At 31.5% G+C, this 17993-nt stretch overlaps 1 protein-coding gene across 5 annotated transcripts; it reads left to right on the top strand.

Annotated features, from left to right (window-relative positions):
- The first annotated feature begins 672 nt into the window (after positions 1 to 672).
- LOC112703648 (uncharacterized) lies at positions 673 to 5322 on the top strand. 5 transcript variants are annotated; one of them, XM_072199805.1, is made up of 6 exons: positions 682 to 883; positions 1404 to 1800; positions 2941 to 3421; positions 3506 to 3921; positions 4094 to 4717; positions 4908 to 5322. In XM_072199805.1, exons 3-6 carry the CDS (start codon positions 2962 to 2964, stop codon positions 4917 to 4919), a joined length of 1512 nt encoding a protein of 503 aa, XP_072055906.1. In that variant the 5' UTR covers positions 682 to 883; positions 1404 to 1800; positions 2941 to 2961; the 3' UTR covers positions 4920 to 5322. The 5 variants fall into 5 exon arrangements, 4 of the variants coding, with proteins under 4 accessions (XP_025610985.1, XP_072055906.1, XP_025610987.1 ...); XM_025755200.3 differs by having other exon boundaries at positions 673 to 883; positions 1399 to 1800; positions 4094 to 5322; XM_025755202.3 differs by having other exon boundaries at positions 4094 to 5322.
- Positions 5323 to 17993: the final 12671 nt, after the last annotated feature.

The following is a 17993-nucleotide window of genomic DNA, read 5'->3' as shown; positions in this document are numbered from 1 at the left end:
TCACTCTTCCTTGCTTTATTTGGTGTGAGACTAACTTCATATACTCCTCATACTTGCAACATTAACATATGTTTGATGAGGGGTGATGCAGTTATCCAGATTTAGAGGATAAGAATACAGTAGTGGAGAAAACAGAGTTGGAGAATGAAGGGGCTATAAGAAACTTGGAAGATTAAAAATAATCGTAAATTGTAAATAAATTTAAATGTTAATTCTAATTTTTTAAAATTTAAAATTTAAAATTAAATATTTAATGATCTAATTTTTATTTTTTTTAAATCCTATTATATACCTTGTATATTAAAATTATTGTCTCTTTAATACTTTTTCTTAAACTATTTAATAGTCCAATTCTTATGAGATAGTCGAATCCTAAGCCTTTAGGTAGCGTTTGATAGAGAGATAGAGACTGAAAGATTGAGACTGAGAGACAGAGACTAAGAGACAATGACTGAAATAAATTTTAGTATTTTGTTTGGTGCAAAGTGAGAGACAGAAATTGAAACAAAAATAAAACTCTAATTTAATTTACACAAAGGATAAAATTGGAATTAATTAATTGAAATGAGGGTATTTTAAGTATAAAATGTTATTAAAGTTTTAGTCTCCGTCTATAAAAATTTCAGTCTCTTGTGTCCCTATTTTTTGAAAGTACTAAAATACTGAAATTTTAGAAACAGAGACAAAAATTTTAGTATCAATCTTTGACCCAACAAACATGATACGTAAGCTTGGGAGAAGCAGAATCGTCGCGAGGAGTAAGAAGCATCGCCATCTTCATTTTCGTCTTCGTTGCGCCTGGATCCCATCCCGTGGAGAACGTCGTCGCCGCGCCTGGCCGAGTGGAGGAGAACGCCGTCGCCAGCCAAGGAAGAAGCTTCAGGTTTTGATTCTTTCCTTCTTTCTTTCTTTTCTTCAGTATTTACATTCAATGCATGTTCTGGTCTTGTCCCTTTTTCAAATTTTGGTGTCAAAGAGTAAGAAAGAATTGATGAAATTGGTTTCATATTTGATGAAATTGATGAGATTGGAGTGAAATTTGTGAAATTGGTATAAGATTTGTGTAATAATTGATGACTGTTATTGAAATTATCATATCTGTGGTGGATTTGAAAGCTGCTGTGGCCATTGAAAAGTTTGAATTCATTGCATATAGGAAAAATATTTAGTAACTCTGTGAGATAGAAATACAGTAGGATTTAGAGTTGAATTTGTATTATTATTGACTTGAATTTGTGTCACATTTGAGTTGAATTCTGAACTTGTTCCCTGAGAATTTGATTTTTTTTTTTTCGATTTTGCTGTGTCCTATGTATTGAGAATATTTTTGTATTATAGGGAGAAACATGCTTTCTGATTTTATTAGTTCGGTTTTGACGACGAGGGTTTCTTAATCAGCGCAGCAATCGCTACACTCCATTTGGGTTACCAGTGTAGTTTTCGCAGGCGTTCACAGCCGCCGCGAGCAGTGCGTACACACTCGGTGGAGCAGATAGTGACTACAACCGCAAGGGACGATGTGCTGCCGCCACCACCGGATGATGACCTGGCGCCACCGCCTGGGATAGCGGAGTTCTTTTGGATTTAAATTCGCGACATCTTTGTTTTTATGTTAATCTTTTTCTTTGTTTTTAGAACATTTCATTTTTGGATTTGTGATATATTTCAACAAAACAACATTTTTGCGACCGTTTTTTCGTAGTTATATTCTCTACTTGTCAGGACTTTTGGAGCTGGTAAGTTCAAAGAATCATGCTATCATGCTGTTGTTAGGTCCCATCAGAAACTACACAACAAAGTGTGAGTAAACTGCACTGAAGATTTGTGGAAACCAATTATTTTTCTAGATTACATATGGTTTAGGTGCTGAGAAGGAAAAGTAGCAAAGGCTAAAATGCTTACGAATAGGGCTAGAAGTGAGTCAAGTTAGCTCATAAGTAAGTTCGAGCTCGACTCGATAAAAGCTCGATAAGCTAAACTCGTGAGCTGGTGAGTCAAGGTTGAATTTGAAATTGAGCTCATAAATTAAATGAGCTGAGCTTGAGCTTGGATAAGTTTAGCTCATTAACTTGTGAGTTGGTTCGATTATATATATATATATATATATATATGATCTTAATTATTTAAAATTTTATATTTATTTTTTATATATAATTTTGATGTAGGATATAAATAAAGAATTTATAATTTATTGATAGATAAACAGTATATAAAATTAATATTTTTAAATATTTTTTAAAATATATAAGTTATAATTAATTGATATAAAATTATAGATTATGTTATTATTTGAGCTAGCTCGTGAGTTTTCGGTGAGCCGAACTTGAGTTTAAAAAATAGGCTCAATTATTAATGAGTTGAGCTGTGAGTCAAGTACAATTTTTGTGAATCGAACTTAAGCTTGGTCCAGCTCGACTCACTTCCATCCCTATTTTCGAATTAAGAATAAAACACAAAATCTTGGTTTAAGTGAATTATATTCCAAGTCAACTTATATTCGGCGAAATTGAATGAAAAATTTTGAAATGTATTATTGTTTGTTTGGCCATTATGCTAAGTCTCAGGTCACTGCTAAATCATCAAAGCGCCTCTTATAATGATTCCAACAATTATATGCGTATGGATTTAGTTAATAAAATATGCTCAATTTTATAATACACTTGATAAATGAATAGAAAGAATGTGAAGTTTTACTTTCACATTCAAAGTCATACCAAGAAGTTTGTTTTGCTGAATAAATTTGACACTTTGAAAGACAACTCCACAAGAATTTTCCTTGAACATGTTTGAGACTTTTAAAAGTCTATAACCAACGTATTCATTTTTTGTACAGTAAGTTTCCAAACATTTTCTGTAACTTCACTCGGTATAACTGATTAACTGCTAAACATTATATAAAGGGGGCACAGAACTTTGCTCTATTCACTTTCTCACTTTCAGGAGTTGCCTTATTTCAAGCCCATGAATATGGATCCAAATCTGTTTGATGCAATTAGAAAAAATGATATAGCAACATTTTCAAGCCTGCTTAAGGAGAATGAAGGAATCCTCAATCAGAAAACAGCTGATTCCTACAGCACTCCATTGCACATTGCTTCCAAGTATGGTTGCACTGAAATGGTGTCTGAGATTATCAGCATGTGTCCTGACATGGTTTGTGTTGAGAATAAGAAACATGAGACTCCGATTCATGAGGCGTGCCGCCAAGAGAATACTAAGGTCTTAATGTTGCTGCTTGATGCCAATCCTAATGCTGCTTATAAGCTTTATGCTTCTTGCAAGAGTCCTTTGTTTCTAGCATGCAGTCATGGCCATCTTGACATGGTTAACCACCTCCTGAATCTACCTGAGATCGCGGAGCGAAGCATTGCAGAATTCGATCAAACTTGTATCATTATAGCAGCATCAAGAGGACACACAGGTTGGGATCATAGTTTTCTATAGCAATTCTGAATGTTGCTTTATGTTTTACAACTTACCTTTATGGATTGTGTTTGATCTGCAGATATTGTTAGGGAGTTGTTGAATAAGTGGCCTGAGCTTGTTCAAGTGATTGATGAAGATGGGAATTCATCACTGCATCATGCTTGTAATGAAGGATACAGAGAGATTATATGGATCCTACTAAGGCGTGATCCGAATCTGGCTTTACAATACAACAACAATGGCTACACACCATTGCATCTGGCAGTGAAGAATGGGAGAGTCTCTGTCCTTGAAGATTTTGTGTCAACTTGTTCTGCATCATTTCACTATCTCACCACAGAAGAAGAAACAGTATTTCATATAGCTGTGAGGTACGGGTGCTATCATGCTTTAGAATACTTGGTGAAAGTCTCTAATGGCACAAACCTATTGCACTGCCAAGATAGATATGGCAACAGTGTCTTGCATCTTGCAGTTTCCGGAGGGCGCCACAAGGTGAAGAGTAAAATTCAATTTGTGATCAAATTTGGAATTCCATTACATCCATTGATATGTGTCAATGATTTGAAAACCTTGTTATTATATGTCATAGCCAATCAAATTTATATTGAATTTGAATGATAAACTATACCTGTGGATTGTGCTTATAGTTTTATGATCAATTTAGATAGCAGATTTCTTGATCAGCAAGACAAAGCTGGACATTAATACTCGGAACAGCGAAGGATTCACAGCACTTGACATCCTTGAGAAGGCTAAGGACACTGCAGAAAATAGGCAATTGCAAGCCATATTTATCAGAGCCGGTGGTAAAAGAAGCATCCAATCTTCCTCTCGCGCGCTCGAAGGAGACAGAACCAATTTTCTGTCACCTATAGCTTCTAGGCTTTCCCTCTCAAGAAGGTACATTTCTAATGAATTGGAAATGTCACATGAAATTCTATCTATTGAATGCACAAGCCCACCAGAACTTAGCAAAAGCGCAGACTCTAGATCGCCTCAGCAGCCTCAAGTAAGCGAGAGATTTGATATTGCTGCCTACAAGCCACAATACTTGTCCCCAAAAAGTTCAGGGAAACATAAGCATCAGAGCCAAAAGAAAATGGAAAATCTGAATCAACTTTATTATGCTAAAAGGAGTAAGCACATGGAGATGCACAAAGAGGCATTACTGAATGCAAGAAACACCATCATTTTAGTTGCTGTTTTGATTGCAACTGTGACTTTTGCTGCTGGTATTTCTCCTCCTGGTGGTGTATACCAAGAAGGACCAATGAAGGGGAAGTCAATGGTGAGTAATACAACAGCTTTTAAGGTCTTTGCAATAAGCAACGACATAGCACTATTCACTTCTCTATCTATAGTCATTGTTCTTGTTAGTATCATTCCTTTTAAGAGGAAACCACATATGAGACTATTGAGTATAGCTCACAAGGTTATGTGGATGGCTATTGCATTTATGGCAAGTGGTTATGTTACAGCAACATGGGTGATCTTGCCACATAGTGAAGGGATGCAGTGGCTATCTGTGATGCTGATAGCACTTGGTGGTGGCTCTCTTGGGACAATCTTCATTGGTCTTAGTGTGATGCTGGTTGAACATTGGCTGAGGAAATTCAAGTGGAAAAAGACAAGAAAGGAAGGTGCAAATTCTGATGGAGAAAGTCAAAACTCAGATGTTGAGAGCTCTTATTTACATGGCTATCATTCATATTGATTAACTTAATTTGGTTCATAATGAAAATAATGTGTCACCATCCCTATAATAGTGGCCAATGTGTATACATTCCAAAGTATTTCATACAGGAATGCCCAGAAAGCTACTTGATCTTAATCTATTGTTATATATAGTATATAATATATATAATATATGGTATTACAAAGTTGCTTAATTTGAATTCAAAATTGTTTAAATTAAGATTTGGTTCAAAGTCGAATTGTCCAACCTCATAAAATTAGGAATAGAATAGTTCTCTTTACCAATTCATAGCTGATATCATATATGACTATGAAAGTTACATTGCACTCCATGGGAATACTTTGACCCTGTATACACATTGAAGAGATTATGTATCCTTTGTTTACTGATTACTAATTACATACTCAAATAGAATATTTGGTATTAACTAATGTTATGCATTTGTATATTTGGTCTATGCTGGGTTTAGTTTTACCCTTTCTTAGTCTTCAAATTTATTTGCTAAAAACTTTCACACACACATATATATATAATTATATACACCTAAGCAGTGCAATATCCTGCAATTAGAATCACTAAATAAAGTAGAAAGCTGAATGTTCTACTTAAGTAAAAATGACTAAGCTAATAAAATAGTTGAGCACAGAAGAGGAAAAAAGAAACTTAAATGAGAGAAACTAAAGGCATGATCATAAATAAATAATTAAATACAATACAAATCCATACAATATATCAGAGTCTCTGCTGCAGAAAAAGAATAGGTTAAATGGTAATGCACTAATGCCTAAACAACTAGGGAGTTCAAAAAAAAAAACATAACAAGAGGTACATTCAGAGTGCTAAGAGTAACACAACCAAAAATGTAGCAAAGGGAGCCATAACTGCTGAATTACTAAGCATAATAGAGGCTGAATCTTCTTCTATGCTCCCATAAGGAGATGAAGCTACTGGGGAGAAGGCTTCAGGCGAAGGAGACATCGGCGATGACGAGATAGGCGAGATACCTTGAGGTGCAAGCAAAGAGGGTGGTGGGGATTCTGGAACTGGAACTGGATGATGTTGTGGGGACATAACCTCCACAAGAAGCTTCTGTCCTCTGCTACAATGATGAGCGGTTCCACTGATGAAGTAGAAGGCACCAGGGCTATCAAGATTGAGAATGTTCTTGCCATTGTCAAAGGCTGTGATGGGGTTACTTGCATCGCAGTGAAAGTAGTCCCATTTCTCCACACTTAGAACCGAGTCATTCTCGTACTCAAATACTGCAAAAAACAAAGAAAATTAACATTCATAAGTTGCATAAGTCTAAGTGCAAATGCCATAGATATAGAGATAGATATATACCGAGAGAATCTCCAACTTGGAACCTGTTTCTTTCAGCCCAATGGGTGTAGAATGAAGTGTCAGTGGGATCAGGAACACGCCAACCAAAGTGATCACCAACTTTGAACTCCCTCGCAGCTGTGGTACACAGCATGACGAAAAGAATCACACATTTAAATAGATGTGACATGCTTTATTAAGAATGGATGTTGAAGAAGCAAAAAGTGGTGATAAACCAATGCAAAGTGCAGGGTGTGTGTATATATAACACAAGAACATGATAGTGATTAGTGTGTGTTTAGGTAGTTATACATAGTGGGTAGTTATTAAAGTTGAGACTAAGGTGCGGCCATTATTGGTGGGTATGAGTTAATTTGGTCAAAGAATGGTCAACAATCAAGGTCAAATCTTTAGTGGTTTTCGAATATGGCCGCCGCTATAGCTAACGTGACCATGCATGCAAGTTGCCACATACTCTTTTATTTATTTATTCATTTTAAGAAGAGTACCCTTAGGAACCATTAGCTCTAGCCAATTTCAACCAACTTTTTAATGGATTAAATCTCCAAATTCGTCTTAATAAAGGTAAGTTAATATATATAGATATTTTTTTATTAAACATTATAATATTTTTTTTAATACTAAATAGATATTTTTTAATATATTTTTCAAATTTTTTATATTATAAATATAAATATTTTTATTTTTTAAGAATTATATGGATTTTTTTAAATTTTATAACTAAATATTTCTTTTTTTAAATATTAAGATATTTTTTTATATTAAATAAATATTTTTATATATTTTTATAATTATTCAAAAAAATTACTATTCCATTACTCCTTCTTCTTTGAACACCCGACAAAAGCCGCCTCGCTCTTAAACTTGCTAAGTGCCTCAACGGAAAAATCGTCAGTGCCGACTCTATCTAGATTTAGACAACTAAACTAGCATTTTTGGCCGACGAAAATCTGGTAAAAAAGATTCCACCCGATTTATTGGTGAATTGGCTGACGGAGATGTTGCCAGAGCTGTATGAAGTGAGTTGAAGGGACAGGGAACCACCCGATGAATAATTGATCCATGCCGCGGGTATAGGATATATGATGTTACTGATTTCTTTTGAGGAATTGGAAGGTTAAAAAATGAGTTGGTCTTCGGAAGTTACCGCCTTCAACATGATGAATAGAGGTAAGATAGGAATAGCAATGGTGGCGCCACGGAAATGGATCCTCTCCAGTTTTTTCAACACTTGACAAAATACAGTGCAATCTCTCACCTTTAATTTTAATAGTAAGACCAGAAATAAATAAGAGAGAGAGAGTAGTAAATGATTAGATTAAACACTGCACACCATCCAGTTTTTTATTCACTGGAGAGGATCCACTCCCGTGGCGCCACTAAGGGAGAGCCACGGATAAGTGTGTGTTTGGATTACAGTTTTCAAACGAGAATTTGCATAAAATTGATTTTGTAAATTTGATTTTGATCAAAAGTAAGTTTGTATTAAAGTGATTTATGTTTGGTAATTTTTGTATCAAAATGGATTATAGTAAAATAAATGTTGTTTGCCTTCTACCATTTAAAATTACTTTTCGATAAAAAATTACTAAAATAGACATCAACTTAAAATTTTTTTATATTATTCTATTATTTTAATTTAAATATTTAAATACATCTTATTAGTTAATTTTATAATAAAATTAATATTTACTTATTAAAATAAAAATAACATATAAAAATAGATAAAATATATTTTTAAATAAAAATAAAAAAATATAAATTATATATATATATATAAAAGAATATTTAATCAAATATGTTACATTTTCTAAGTATTAAATGTTACTTTAATATTTTTTACATCGTATTCTTATTCTAGTACTCTCAATAATCTTATTCTTAATATTAATTTGAAATCCAACGTTTATGATTTTATTATTATCTATGATTAATTTTTTATTTAATTTATCTTTTTTAATGGAATCATAATCTATATTATAAAAAATTACACTAAAACATAGTATACGAGAATTACAATTATAAAAGAGAATACCGAGAATAATAAAAAAATAAATATTTACTTTATAGTGATCGAAACAAATCTAAAAGTTCTTGATGATCTTTTTATATAATATATTTTTAGTATTTTTGGTACTAGTTTTTTAGCATGTTATAATTTTTTATTATTATTATTATTTACAGTTAATTTTTTGTTTAATTTACTTTACCTAATAGAATTAATAAATTATATTATAAAAAAGATAATAACAAACATAATACACAAAAATCACAATTATAAAAGTGTATAATGTCAAACAAATAGTTGAAAAAAATAAAAAAATAAAAAATAGAAAATAGAACTCATATAAATAGAAACAACAAGAATTTTATAATTAATACAATAACATATACAAAGGATAAAGTTGGTAAAAGGTAAACAAATTGTTAGTATCTATGGCTAAAAGCCAGTTAAGAAAACGCAGAAGCTACAAATAGTTGCTTCTTGTAAACGTAGTTTTGGCAGCAAAATCACTTCTGGGTTCATGAGAAAAAAATTTGCCAAACCAAAAGTTGAAGCTTTCAACAAATTTTAACGTACTTATTCTTTTCAAACGGGTTTTCCAAACACACCCTAACTCGTTGCCGAAGACCATGCCGGATTTGACGTACTCGACAGTTTTATCAGCGGCAAATTTTTTGAGGTCGTGTTGCGTGAGGACAGAGGTGGAGAGGACTTGATAATGAGAGGGAGAATCTGTGTGTTGTTGTTGTTGGGGTGTGCAGGTTAATATGAAAGAGATGGAGAAAGTTTTTATAGTTTTTAATTAGGTTTACTTAATCAATTTGTAATTATTTAAATTTTGAATTAAAAAATTTAAAATTAATTATTAATAATTATAATGAATTGAGTTGTTTAATTCTTGGCTGGTTACATACTTGGTTCCCTATACTTTTTCTTTTAAGAAAAGTGACTTTGTTAAGTAGACAATGATTTTTGTGTATAATGTGAACAATGGGCTTTAAAATTAGTCTAATAGAATAAAAACGCAATACACTCCCAAATTATCCACTTAAATCTTAAAATGAGGATAATCATTAGCACACCTAATAAATTAAACATATGATATATCAATTGTTCACATTATTTAGTATTTTTATTGTCTACCTATACTTTTTCAAAAGAAAAAGAAAAAACTAGTTTCATTCCCCGTACGAAAATTTAAAAGAAAAGTAATGATAGACAATGAGAATACTAAACAATGTGAATAATAGATATGTCGAATGTTCAATTCAATAGGTGTGCAGGTGATTATCTTCATTATTTTTAATTGGATGATTATTTCTTTTGATTCGATTTATTCATGCACAGTTAACAATGGTTGAATGTTCAATTCACTAGATGTGTTTATCTTAATGTTAAGATTTATGAGGTAATTTGGGGTGGAGTATTTTTTACTTTATTGGTCAATTCTAGAACCCATTGTTTATATTATTTACAAAAATCATTGTCTACTTAGTAAAATCGAAATTTAAATTATAATTTTAAATAAATATTCTTTGGTATGAATATAAATTAATTTAGTTTAAAATAATTAATACTTATATTTATATTCAGCCTCGATTTTGCATCTCTCTTTCTAACTCACTTTCTATACCTTTCAAGTCCGTCACTACATTGCTTAGTCTTGTACAAAAAAAATATGTTATATTATTATGTTAGAAGATTTTTTTTTATATTTTTTCTTTTGAAATGTTATTTTCATAATGAATATATTATAAATTGTGTTGAATTATATTAAATTGATTATTTTATAATTATTATATTATATTTTTTTTGTAAGTTTTTATTCAAAAATTTTATAATCCATAGATACGTGTGGTATCTACGTTCCCTAAAGATAATAATTAAACAAGAACTTAGTATCTACGTTCCCTAAAGAAAATAATTAAACAAGAACTTGTGACAAAGATAGAAAGGGAAACGTGGGAGATTTTTTTAAACAGGAGTGAGGGATGAAAAAGGGGTCTATTGCTCCTCCAAAATATCCATTACCACCTCTAAATAGTAATGGAGATCTAATCCGAGCCAATTTGACAAGAGACACGTGAATTTTATCTGCATTAGATTTTAAAATATTTAATTTAGAGAAAAGGACCAATAGGTCCTTAACTTTTTGATTTGCGGATATTTAAATTCTCAAGAATTTGAAAATACATTTAAGTTTTTGACCTTTTCAAAATTTGGACATATCGATCCATCATGTTCACTTTGGCCTGTCAGACCCAACGGAAAAATCAAACGTGACTTCTATTGTACTGGCTTAGTTGATACAGATACACACATGAGAGAATTTTTAAAATTGGACAAATTAAACTCAGAGATCGATGTGCCTAGATTTTGAAAAAGTAAGGGACTTAAATGTATTTTTAAAATTTCAGGACTTAAATGTGGTTGGACCAAAAAGTCAGAGATCGATTTGTCATTTTCTCTTAAATTTAAGTTGAATTTAGAATCTTAACAATAGGCTTAGGTTGATCTTGCTTGTTTGTGGATCTTATTGAGCCTAAGTATATCTTAGATTAATATTTTAACTTATTACTGTAACAAATATTATATTATTAAATATTATAACATTTAGTATATATTAAAATTAAATATAAATTAAAAAAATTAATTATCTTTTTTGTCTCTTTTAATTTTAAATATTATTTACTAATATAATAAAAAAATAAAATAATAATATTTACTCACATAATTAAAATAGCTCATCTCAATATATACACGACACTTTATATATAAAAGTTATTATATATGATAAATAATTTTTTATTTTTTGTGATGACCATATAGTTAATTATGTGCATGTCAATCAATTAATTTTTATTACATATGATTTATTGTATAATTTTTTTCGTAAGATGGATAAACTAATGAATTTAAAGTATAAGATGTTAGGTATATTATTTAACGTACCAAAAAACTTAAATCATCATCTAAGACAATAAATATAATAGTATAAATACTTACTTACTTATTAATATTAAAAAAACTATATAAATAGTGTAAATTAATATTTTTTAGTAGAAAAACAATAAAAAAAATTATTAATTAAGTTAATTACATACTAAAAAATTGTGAATAATTTCTCAAATAATAACAAAAAGTGAGATTATTATTTTCACATATTATAAAGTTTATAAATTTTTTTGCAATAAATTAACTCTTAATAAATTATATATTAACCCTGCCAAAATAAATAAATAAATTATACATTAGATATTATTACATATTAATACAATATATATATATATATATATATATATATATATATATATATCTCGATTGTTAAGTTATAATTAATTTTAAATTTAATTTTTGGTAATTAAAATTAAAATTAAAATTATTAAATGCTAAATTTTTGCAATGAACTAATTTTTTTTATTAAAATTAAAAAGGTGAGCTAATCAATTTTGAATTCAAATTTAAATTTAAATAAAAAATAATATATTATTTTAAATTTTATTTCACTTATTAGACTTAATTTTAAAATAAAAAATTATTTTGTATCTTATATTATTGGATAATGTGGTTACTTACTTTTTTTATTAATGGTAATTATTGTCAGATAAAATAGCGTAAGAAATAAAAAAATGTATTGACCAATTTAGGGGATAATAATTTATTTTTCAATGGAATAAATCAATAAATTATATATTGAATAACAAAAATTATTATGACTTCTCTTCATACTAACTAATACTCAACAATAGTATTATGGTAATAAAATGTGAAGTTTTAACGGATAAAAATATTAATCATATTGTTTTGATTTTAGGAATGAATATAATATCAACAAATAAAATTATTTTTGATAAATTTTAATAAAAATAAATCTCTATAAGTATTGCTATCAATGAAAAATTATTCTATTTTAAAGACAAATACTATTTTTCATGATATTTTTTAACTCGGTAGGTCAAAGACTAATTTACTACGGATTGCAACTCCATTTATTAAAAGTATGTTGCTAGCCAATGAATTACTACATACGCAATGTGAAATTTAAACTCCTAATACTTACCTAAACATACGAGAGAAATAACTATTCATCCAATCCAAATTGATTAAAATAAATATTAATTATTTTTAATATTTTTAATATTAACAATCATTAAATTTTAATTTTAATTATAATTTTGTAAAATATTTATAATAATTACTATCTATATATATTTTTTGTTTATTTTTTAAATAAAAATTTGATATATTCTTATGTATTATCTCATATAGAACACAACATATGTTTTTACTTTGTCCAAAATACGTATATTTTATAAAAAAAAATAAAAACTTATTTAAGTCTTATTTAAGTTCTTCGTAACTATTATCACTAATTTATTGATAAAAATGAACACTTATATTTAAATTATTAAAAAGAATTTATTTAAAAAAAATAATTTTATATAGACATTAAATTCTTTTTACTTCTTTCTTTTATTTTTCCTATCTTTAAATTTAGAGTAGTACTATATATCTAAGTCTTTTATGAATTAAATTTAATCAAGTTAAATAATAAGACTTGAAATAAAACTAGTCATAATTAATTTTTGTTATATTAAACTAGTTTAATCGAATTTAATTAACAAAAAGACTTGAATGTATATTATTTTAAAATTTATTATCAAAATCATCTCCAGTACTTCACGAGGACAATGCTATAATACTTTGAATGCTTATCCCAGTCACTCTTATCAACCATTTTATCGAGTGCGGGTCCGAGTAAAACTTGGTATTATAACATCGAGTCCCTTTTTCACTATGAGAAATTTCTGTGGATTCTATCCATGCCATTTTCTGATGAGCAGGATCCTTTTTGGACAGAGGCAAGTTCAGAACATACTTAATGGCACTGGATGAGGAAGAAGGAAATAACACTAACTAAACTTTCAGAGAAGAAAAAGGAGATTTAGAACATCTTGTAAGATAGAAAAAGTGGATATATTACAATGTTCATTGAGATGTGTCTACAATTGGGGTGAGTTTCTCCTTTTATAGGAGTCTCGAGATGACAACAATATCTTACAGAATTTAAACAAACCTATCATACAATGTCAGCTGGAAGATAAGGATAAGCCTTATCTCTTTCTGACTTTACTTAGACAAGTGATGGAGATCACTTTATTTTAGTGCACTCAATAATTATACATAGTGGGGACATTGTTTTTAGTAAATGGACAGTTTAAAATAGTCTTCTGGAAGTGTCTCGTCACCGTCTGAGAAAGATGACGTATCATCAGAGGCCAAATTAACTTCTCTAAGATCCATATCCGGGTCCTGTAAATAGATAAACGGATCTTCAATGTTTCCTTCATTAAGATCTCAAGCATCTTGCAGATACGGGTCATATGGGTCTGAGTATGGGTTTTCAGTGTCATTGGATATCCCTGAATCAATTATGGTTGGGTTTGGTGGTAGGGCATATACTCTTCCACTTAGATCTTCAGAATTTAGATCTTCATCAAAATTTCTGTTTGCTATTGGGATATGTCTAGATGTGCTAGGCTGATCTCTTGAAGCGTAAAAAGAGTATTGTCAAAATTGATTAATTTTTTCTGAGGTTATGAATCTAGACTAGAACTCTTGGAGTGTTATTGGCGGGACATCTATCTAGAATGGGAGTCCTTCGACTGCATCTCTTTCTCCATACAATCCAGGTTGTCAAAGTTGACAGAGGTATTTGGCTAAGGCATTTAAGACTGTCTTTCATCTGTGGGTCACATTGTAGAGTATTTAACAATATTGATCTTGTTCATGGTGTGTGGGTCTCCTCTAGTAAAATAACTCCTCTGTAGAGTGATAAAATAACAGAATTTTCATTTTGCTTGAGAAGTTTTATCCCACAATTGATGGCAGTCAAGCATGTTATATAACATTCCTCTCCATGCATCAAGTGGAGCATACATGGAGAATAACCGGACTAAATGAAATTGTGCCTGAGTGCTGTTACACAAGATATGGTAAATAAGGAAGATCGGTACTATAATAGCACATGTGTATATGGAAGACAGAGCCCATATATACCACATCATTTCCTCTGATATAGGTCCCTGGATTATTGGTATAGTGCAAAAAAGGGTATTCATGTTGAAGTACCTTGGGTTCGGATGGATTTGGGTTATGATAAGGAGCTGGTGTAACGAGTAAAATAAGGTTTGTCCGACTAGGCAATCTATTTAAAATTCTGTCTGGAGTCTTGCTTTGAGAGAAAAAAGACCAATATTTTTTCTGTATGGGCTTTTGTGAAGCGGACAATCAGAAAATAGAATGGTGTATGAAGGATTGTGTGTACTCATAGTGCAAATGTAATAGACTGATTTTGGGATTGGTTCCTTGGTAGGTCTAGACAGAAAATCAGCAAGTATGTTTTGGTGTCCCTTTATGTGTTTCATTTCAAATTTATAACAAGAGAATCATTCTTTCCATCGTAAGAGCTGAGAGTCTAGCAGAATCTTTTTTTTTTTATTTTCAACATTGATGGGAAAGAGGTGTTATCCATCTCCATAGTGAAATGATAAGAATTGAGGTGAAAATTGAATTTTTCTATCCCTCGTTTAATAGCAAGGATCTCCTTGTAAGTAGCATGTTAGTGTTTTTCAGATTTTTTGAATTGTCCACTAGCATGTGCATAGTAGTGTCTTGTCCCATCAATTTCTTCAAGTAACACAGCTCCCCAGAATTCATCACTAGCATATGTCTGCAATATTCTTTTTCCCATGCTGGGAATCTTTAAAGGAGAGGGTCTTGTGCTATCTTCTTTAGGATTTTGACAGTTGTAGTTTGTTCAAGTCCCCATGGTAGAGGGCTTCTTTTTCAAGAGTTTTGACAGCTGGTTGGTTGTCTGGTCACATATGGGATAAAGTCTCTGATGTAGTTTATAATTTTCAAGAATCATTGGACTTGTTTAACCATCATGTTTTCATCAGGGAAGTGGATTAGTTCTTTGGCAATATGATCTCCTGGTTGAAAGAATCCATCTTCGAAGACCATCCCGAGGAACTCAATTTTTGTTTTTGCAAGAGAGCTCTTTTTTTATGATAGCATGATTCCCTGATTTTTGACGATTTTAGTGAATTGGGCCTGAAACTCCTTATGGGCTTCACTGTTCTTTGAGAACAGTAAGATATCATCAATGTAAATGAGTGTGGAGTGTAACATGGGCTCAAAGTTTTTGGTCATTGCTTTTTGAAAGAGAGATGAGGCTACTTTGAGTCCAAATGGCATTACTGTCCATTGATATTGGGCTTTAGAGATACAAAATGCTATTTTGTATCTATCTTTAGGATGGAGTTCGATTTGTCAAAAGCCAGCCTTTAGGTCAAACTTGCTGAATATTTTTGCTCCACTCAGTCTTTGTGTAATAACTGAGATTCTTGGTAGAGAAAATTGATTATCTTGTAAAAAGACATTAAGTGGCTTAAAAATCAATAACAAACCTCTTTTTTCCTCTACTTTGCTTGGCCCTTTTTTCAACATAAAAGGCTTGACATGCTCAGTTAGAATTGGTTGGGTCAATGAGTCCTTGAACAAGAAGGGTTGCGCATTCAGCTTTTGCCAACCTGAGATCTTCAGGATTCATTTCCGAATGTATGGTCTTTGTTGGGTTGATGTCTTCGTTTTTTTAAAAGGAAGGCGAACATAGAAATCTGGATTTTTTCACAAAGGTGCAGGATGGTTGAATTGATCATGACTATCGCAGCAGGCATTAAGGAGTTGTTGCTGGATCTCCTTGTATTCTTCTGGAGCTTCTTGAATTTTAAAGATGCTTTGTATTCCTGTAAAAGGCAAGAACTGCCCTTTGTAACTTAGGCCAATGGACTTAATGTGTAGTCCATGGGTTCGAAAAAAAGGCATCAAATCCAAACAAGACATCTTTATCTGGGAGATAACTTCTCAGTACTCTGAGCCAAGTGGTCTAGCTTGCAAATATTTCCAATCCAATTGATTTTTTGGAAATGAGATTGATGGTGAAGACTTCACTGTTAGCTGTCGTGAATCTCTTGGCAAAAGGTGCCCATATTTCTTTTGGTAAGACATGTAGTTTTAGGACAGTGACACAAGAACCAGTATCTATTAAAGCAACAACACTTATTGGTTTGTCATAGATGGACGTCTTGATCTTTATATCAAAATGAGGTCAGGGAGTGCCATCAATCTGTTTAATTCCAAAGGATCCTAGATATCTAAGTTCTTCTTTTGGGATGTTTGATCCTTTAGAAATTCTTGTGGTGATAGAAGCGATGGAGGATATGGTAAAGATTGACCTTTTTGGTGGGAGGTCTTCTTCTGAACTGCTTCCTCCTAAATCAGAGTCTTGGAAAACATATTGGGTCTCACCATCTTTGCTTTCTTGTTCTTCAAGTACTGATTCAAGATCTTCTTCATCCTCGATGGAAGCTGCATCCATTAAAAACTGAAGCATTTTTATCTCCTTCTTTATCTTATTAGGACATGATTTAGCAAAGTGGCCCTGTTTTTCGTAAATAAAGCATTTGTTTGATTTAGTATGGGACTTTCTCCTTTTGAAATAACGGTATCTTTGCTTCCTTCTTTCCCTTCTGAATGCCTTCTATTGGAATGTTCTAGATTGTGGTTGCCAATGTGTTTTCTTCTTTGGCTTGCATTCACACATGCCTGACTCTTTGTATTTGATCTTCAAGTAGGATTTATTACATGCCCCTTTAAGTTTACTAGAATTTTGATTGAGCCGTTTGAACATTTGTTGTTTTTCACACAGCTTATCCAGAGCAGCTAGAGCCAACTGATATATTTCTCCAATGGTGGTGGTAGCCACTTCTTTGCGAAAAGTCATCATCATCCGTTGTAATTCTGGATGAAGTTCATCTGGCAAGGATGCCATGAAGACTTATTTAAGTGGCGGATTATTGTTTCCTCAAAGAAGATGATATTTAACAGCCATCTTCTTATAATGTTTCTCCAAGTCTTTTCTATTGAGTGAACAGTATTTCATTTCAAAATATTCTTGAAAATTTCTTTTCTGGATAATTGTAATATCTCTAAAAAATTCTTGATGTAGTATCCCCAAAAACTGAGAAGAAGTACTATTAATGAGCTGGAGTCTTTCATACTCAAAAAGGTTGTTAACCCATTCTCGGAGATTGCCAGTCATCCGATTTATGAAATCTGCAAAGACTTGTCTGCTTGAAAGATTTAGATTGGCCATGGTATTTTCAATCCAGGCACCAAATTCAAAAACCTTTCTCTGTATCTTGATGGTGGAATATCATCAAAGGTGAACCATCTGTTAAAAGTTGTTACTTCAGAGGATCCTGTTTGAGTAGGATTAGCTAAAGCTGCTGGTTCATCTCTTTCAGAGGTTATTTCTTCCTCTTCTTCTTCTACAGGGTTGACTATGGCTATTGCTGAGAGGTCTGCTTCATAGTCTTCTTCGGACCATTCATCGGTTTCTTCACTAGATTCAGCAGTCTCATCATTAGATTCATCAGTTATTTTTTTACTGTG

The sequence above is a fragment of the Arachis hypogaea genome, chromosome 7, assembly GCF_003086295.3.
Source record: "Arachis hypogaea cultivar Tifrunner chromosome 7, arahy.Tifrunner.gnm2.J5K5, whole genome shotgun sequence".
Lineage (NCBI taxonomy): Eukaryota > Viridiplantae > Streptophyta > Magnoliopsida > Fabales > Fabaceae > Arachis > Arachis hypogaea.
Note: the sequence above shows the minus strand (reverse complement) of the source record. Positions and strands in the feature narration are given on the sequence as shown.

Excerpts from the sequence above, each read along its gene's own strand:
- LOC112703648 (XM_025755200.3), top strand. The coding sequence starts at position 2,962 with ATGAATATGGATCCAAATCTGTTTGATGCAATTAGAAAAAATGATATA. Across the intron at positions 3,422-3,505 it reads AGCATCAAGAGGACACACAG|ATATTGTTAGGGAGTTGTTG; the intron begins GTTGGGATCATA and ends TTTGATCTGCAG. Across the intron at positions 3,922-4,093 it reads TTTCCGGAGGGCGCCACAAG|ATAGCAGATTTCTTGATCAG; the intron begins GTGAAGAGTAAA and ends TGATCAATTTAG.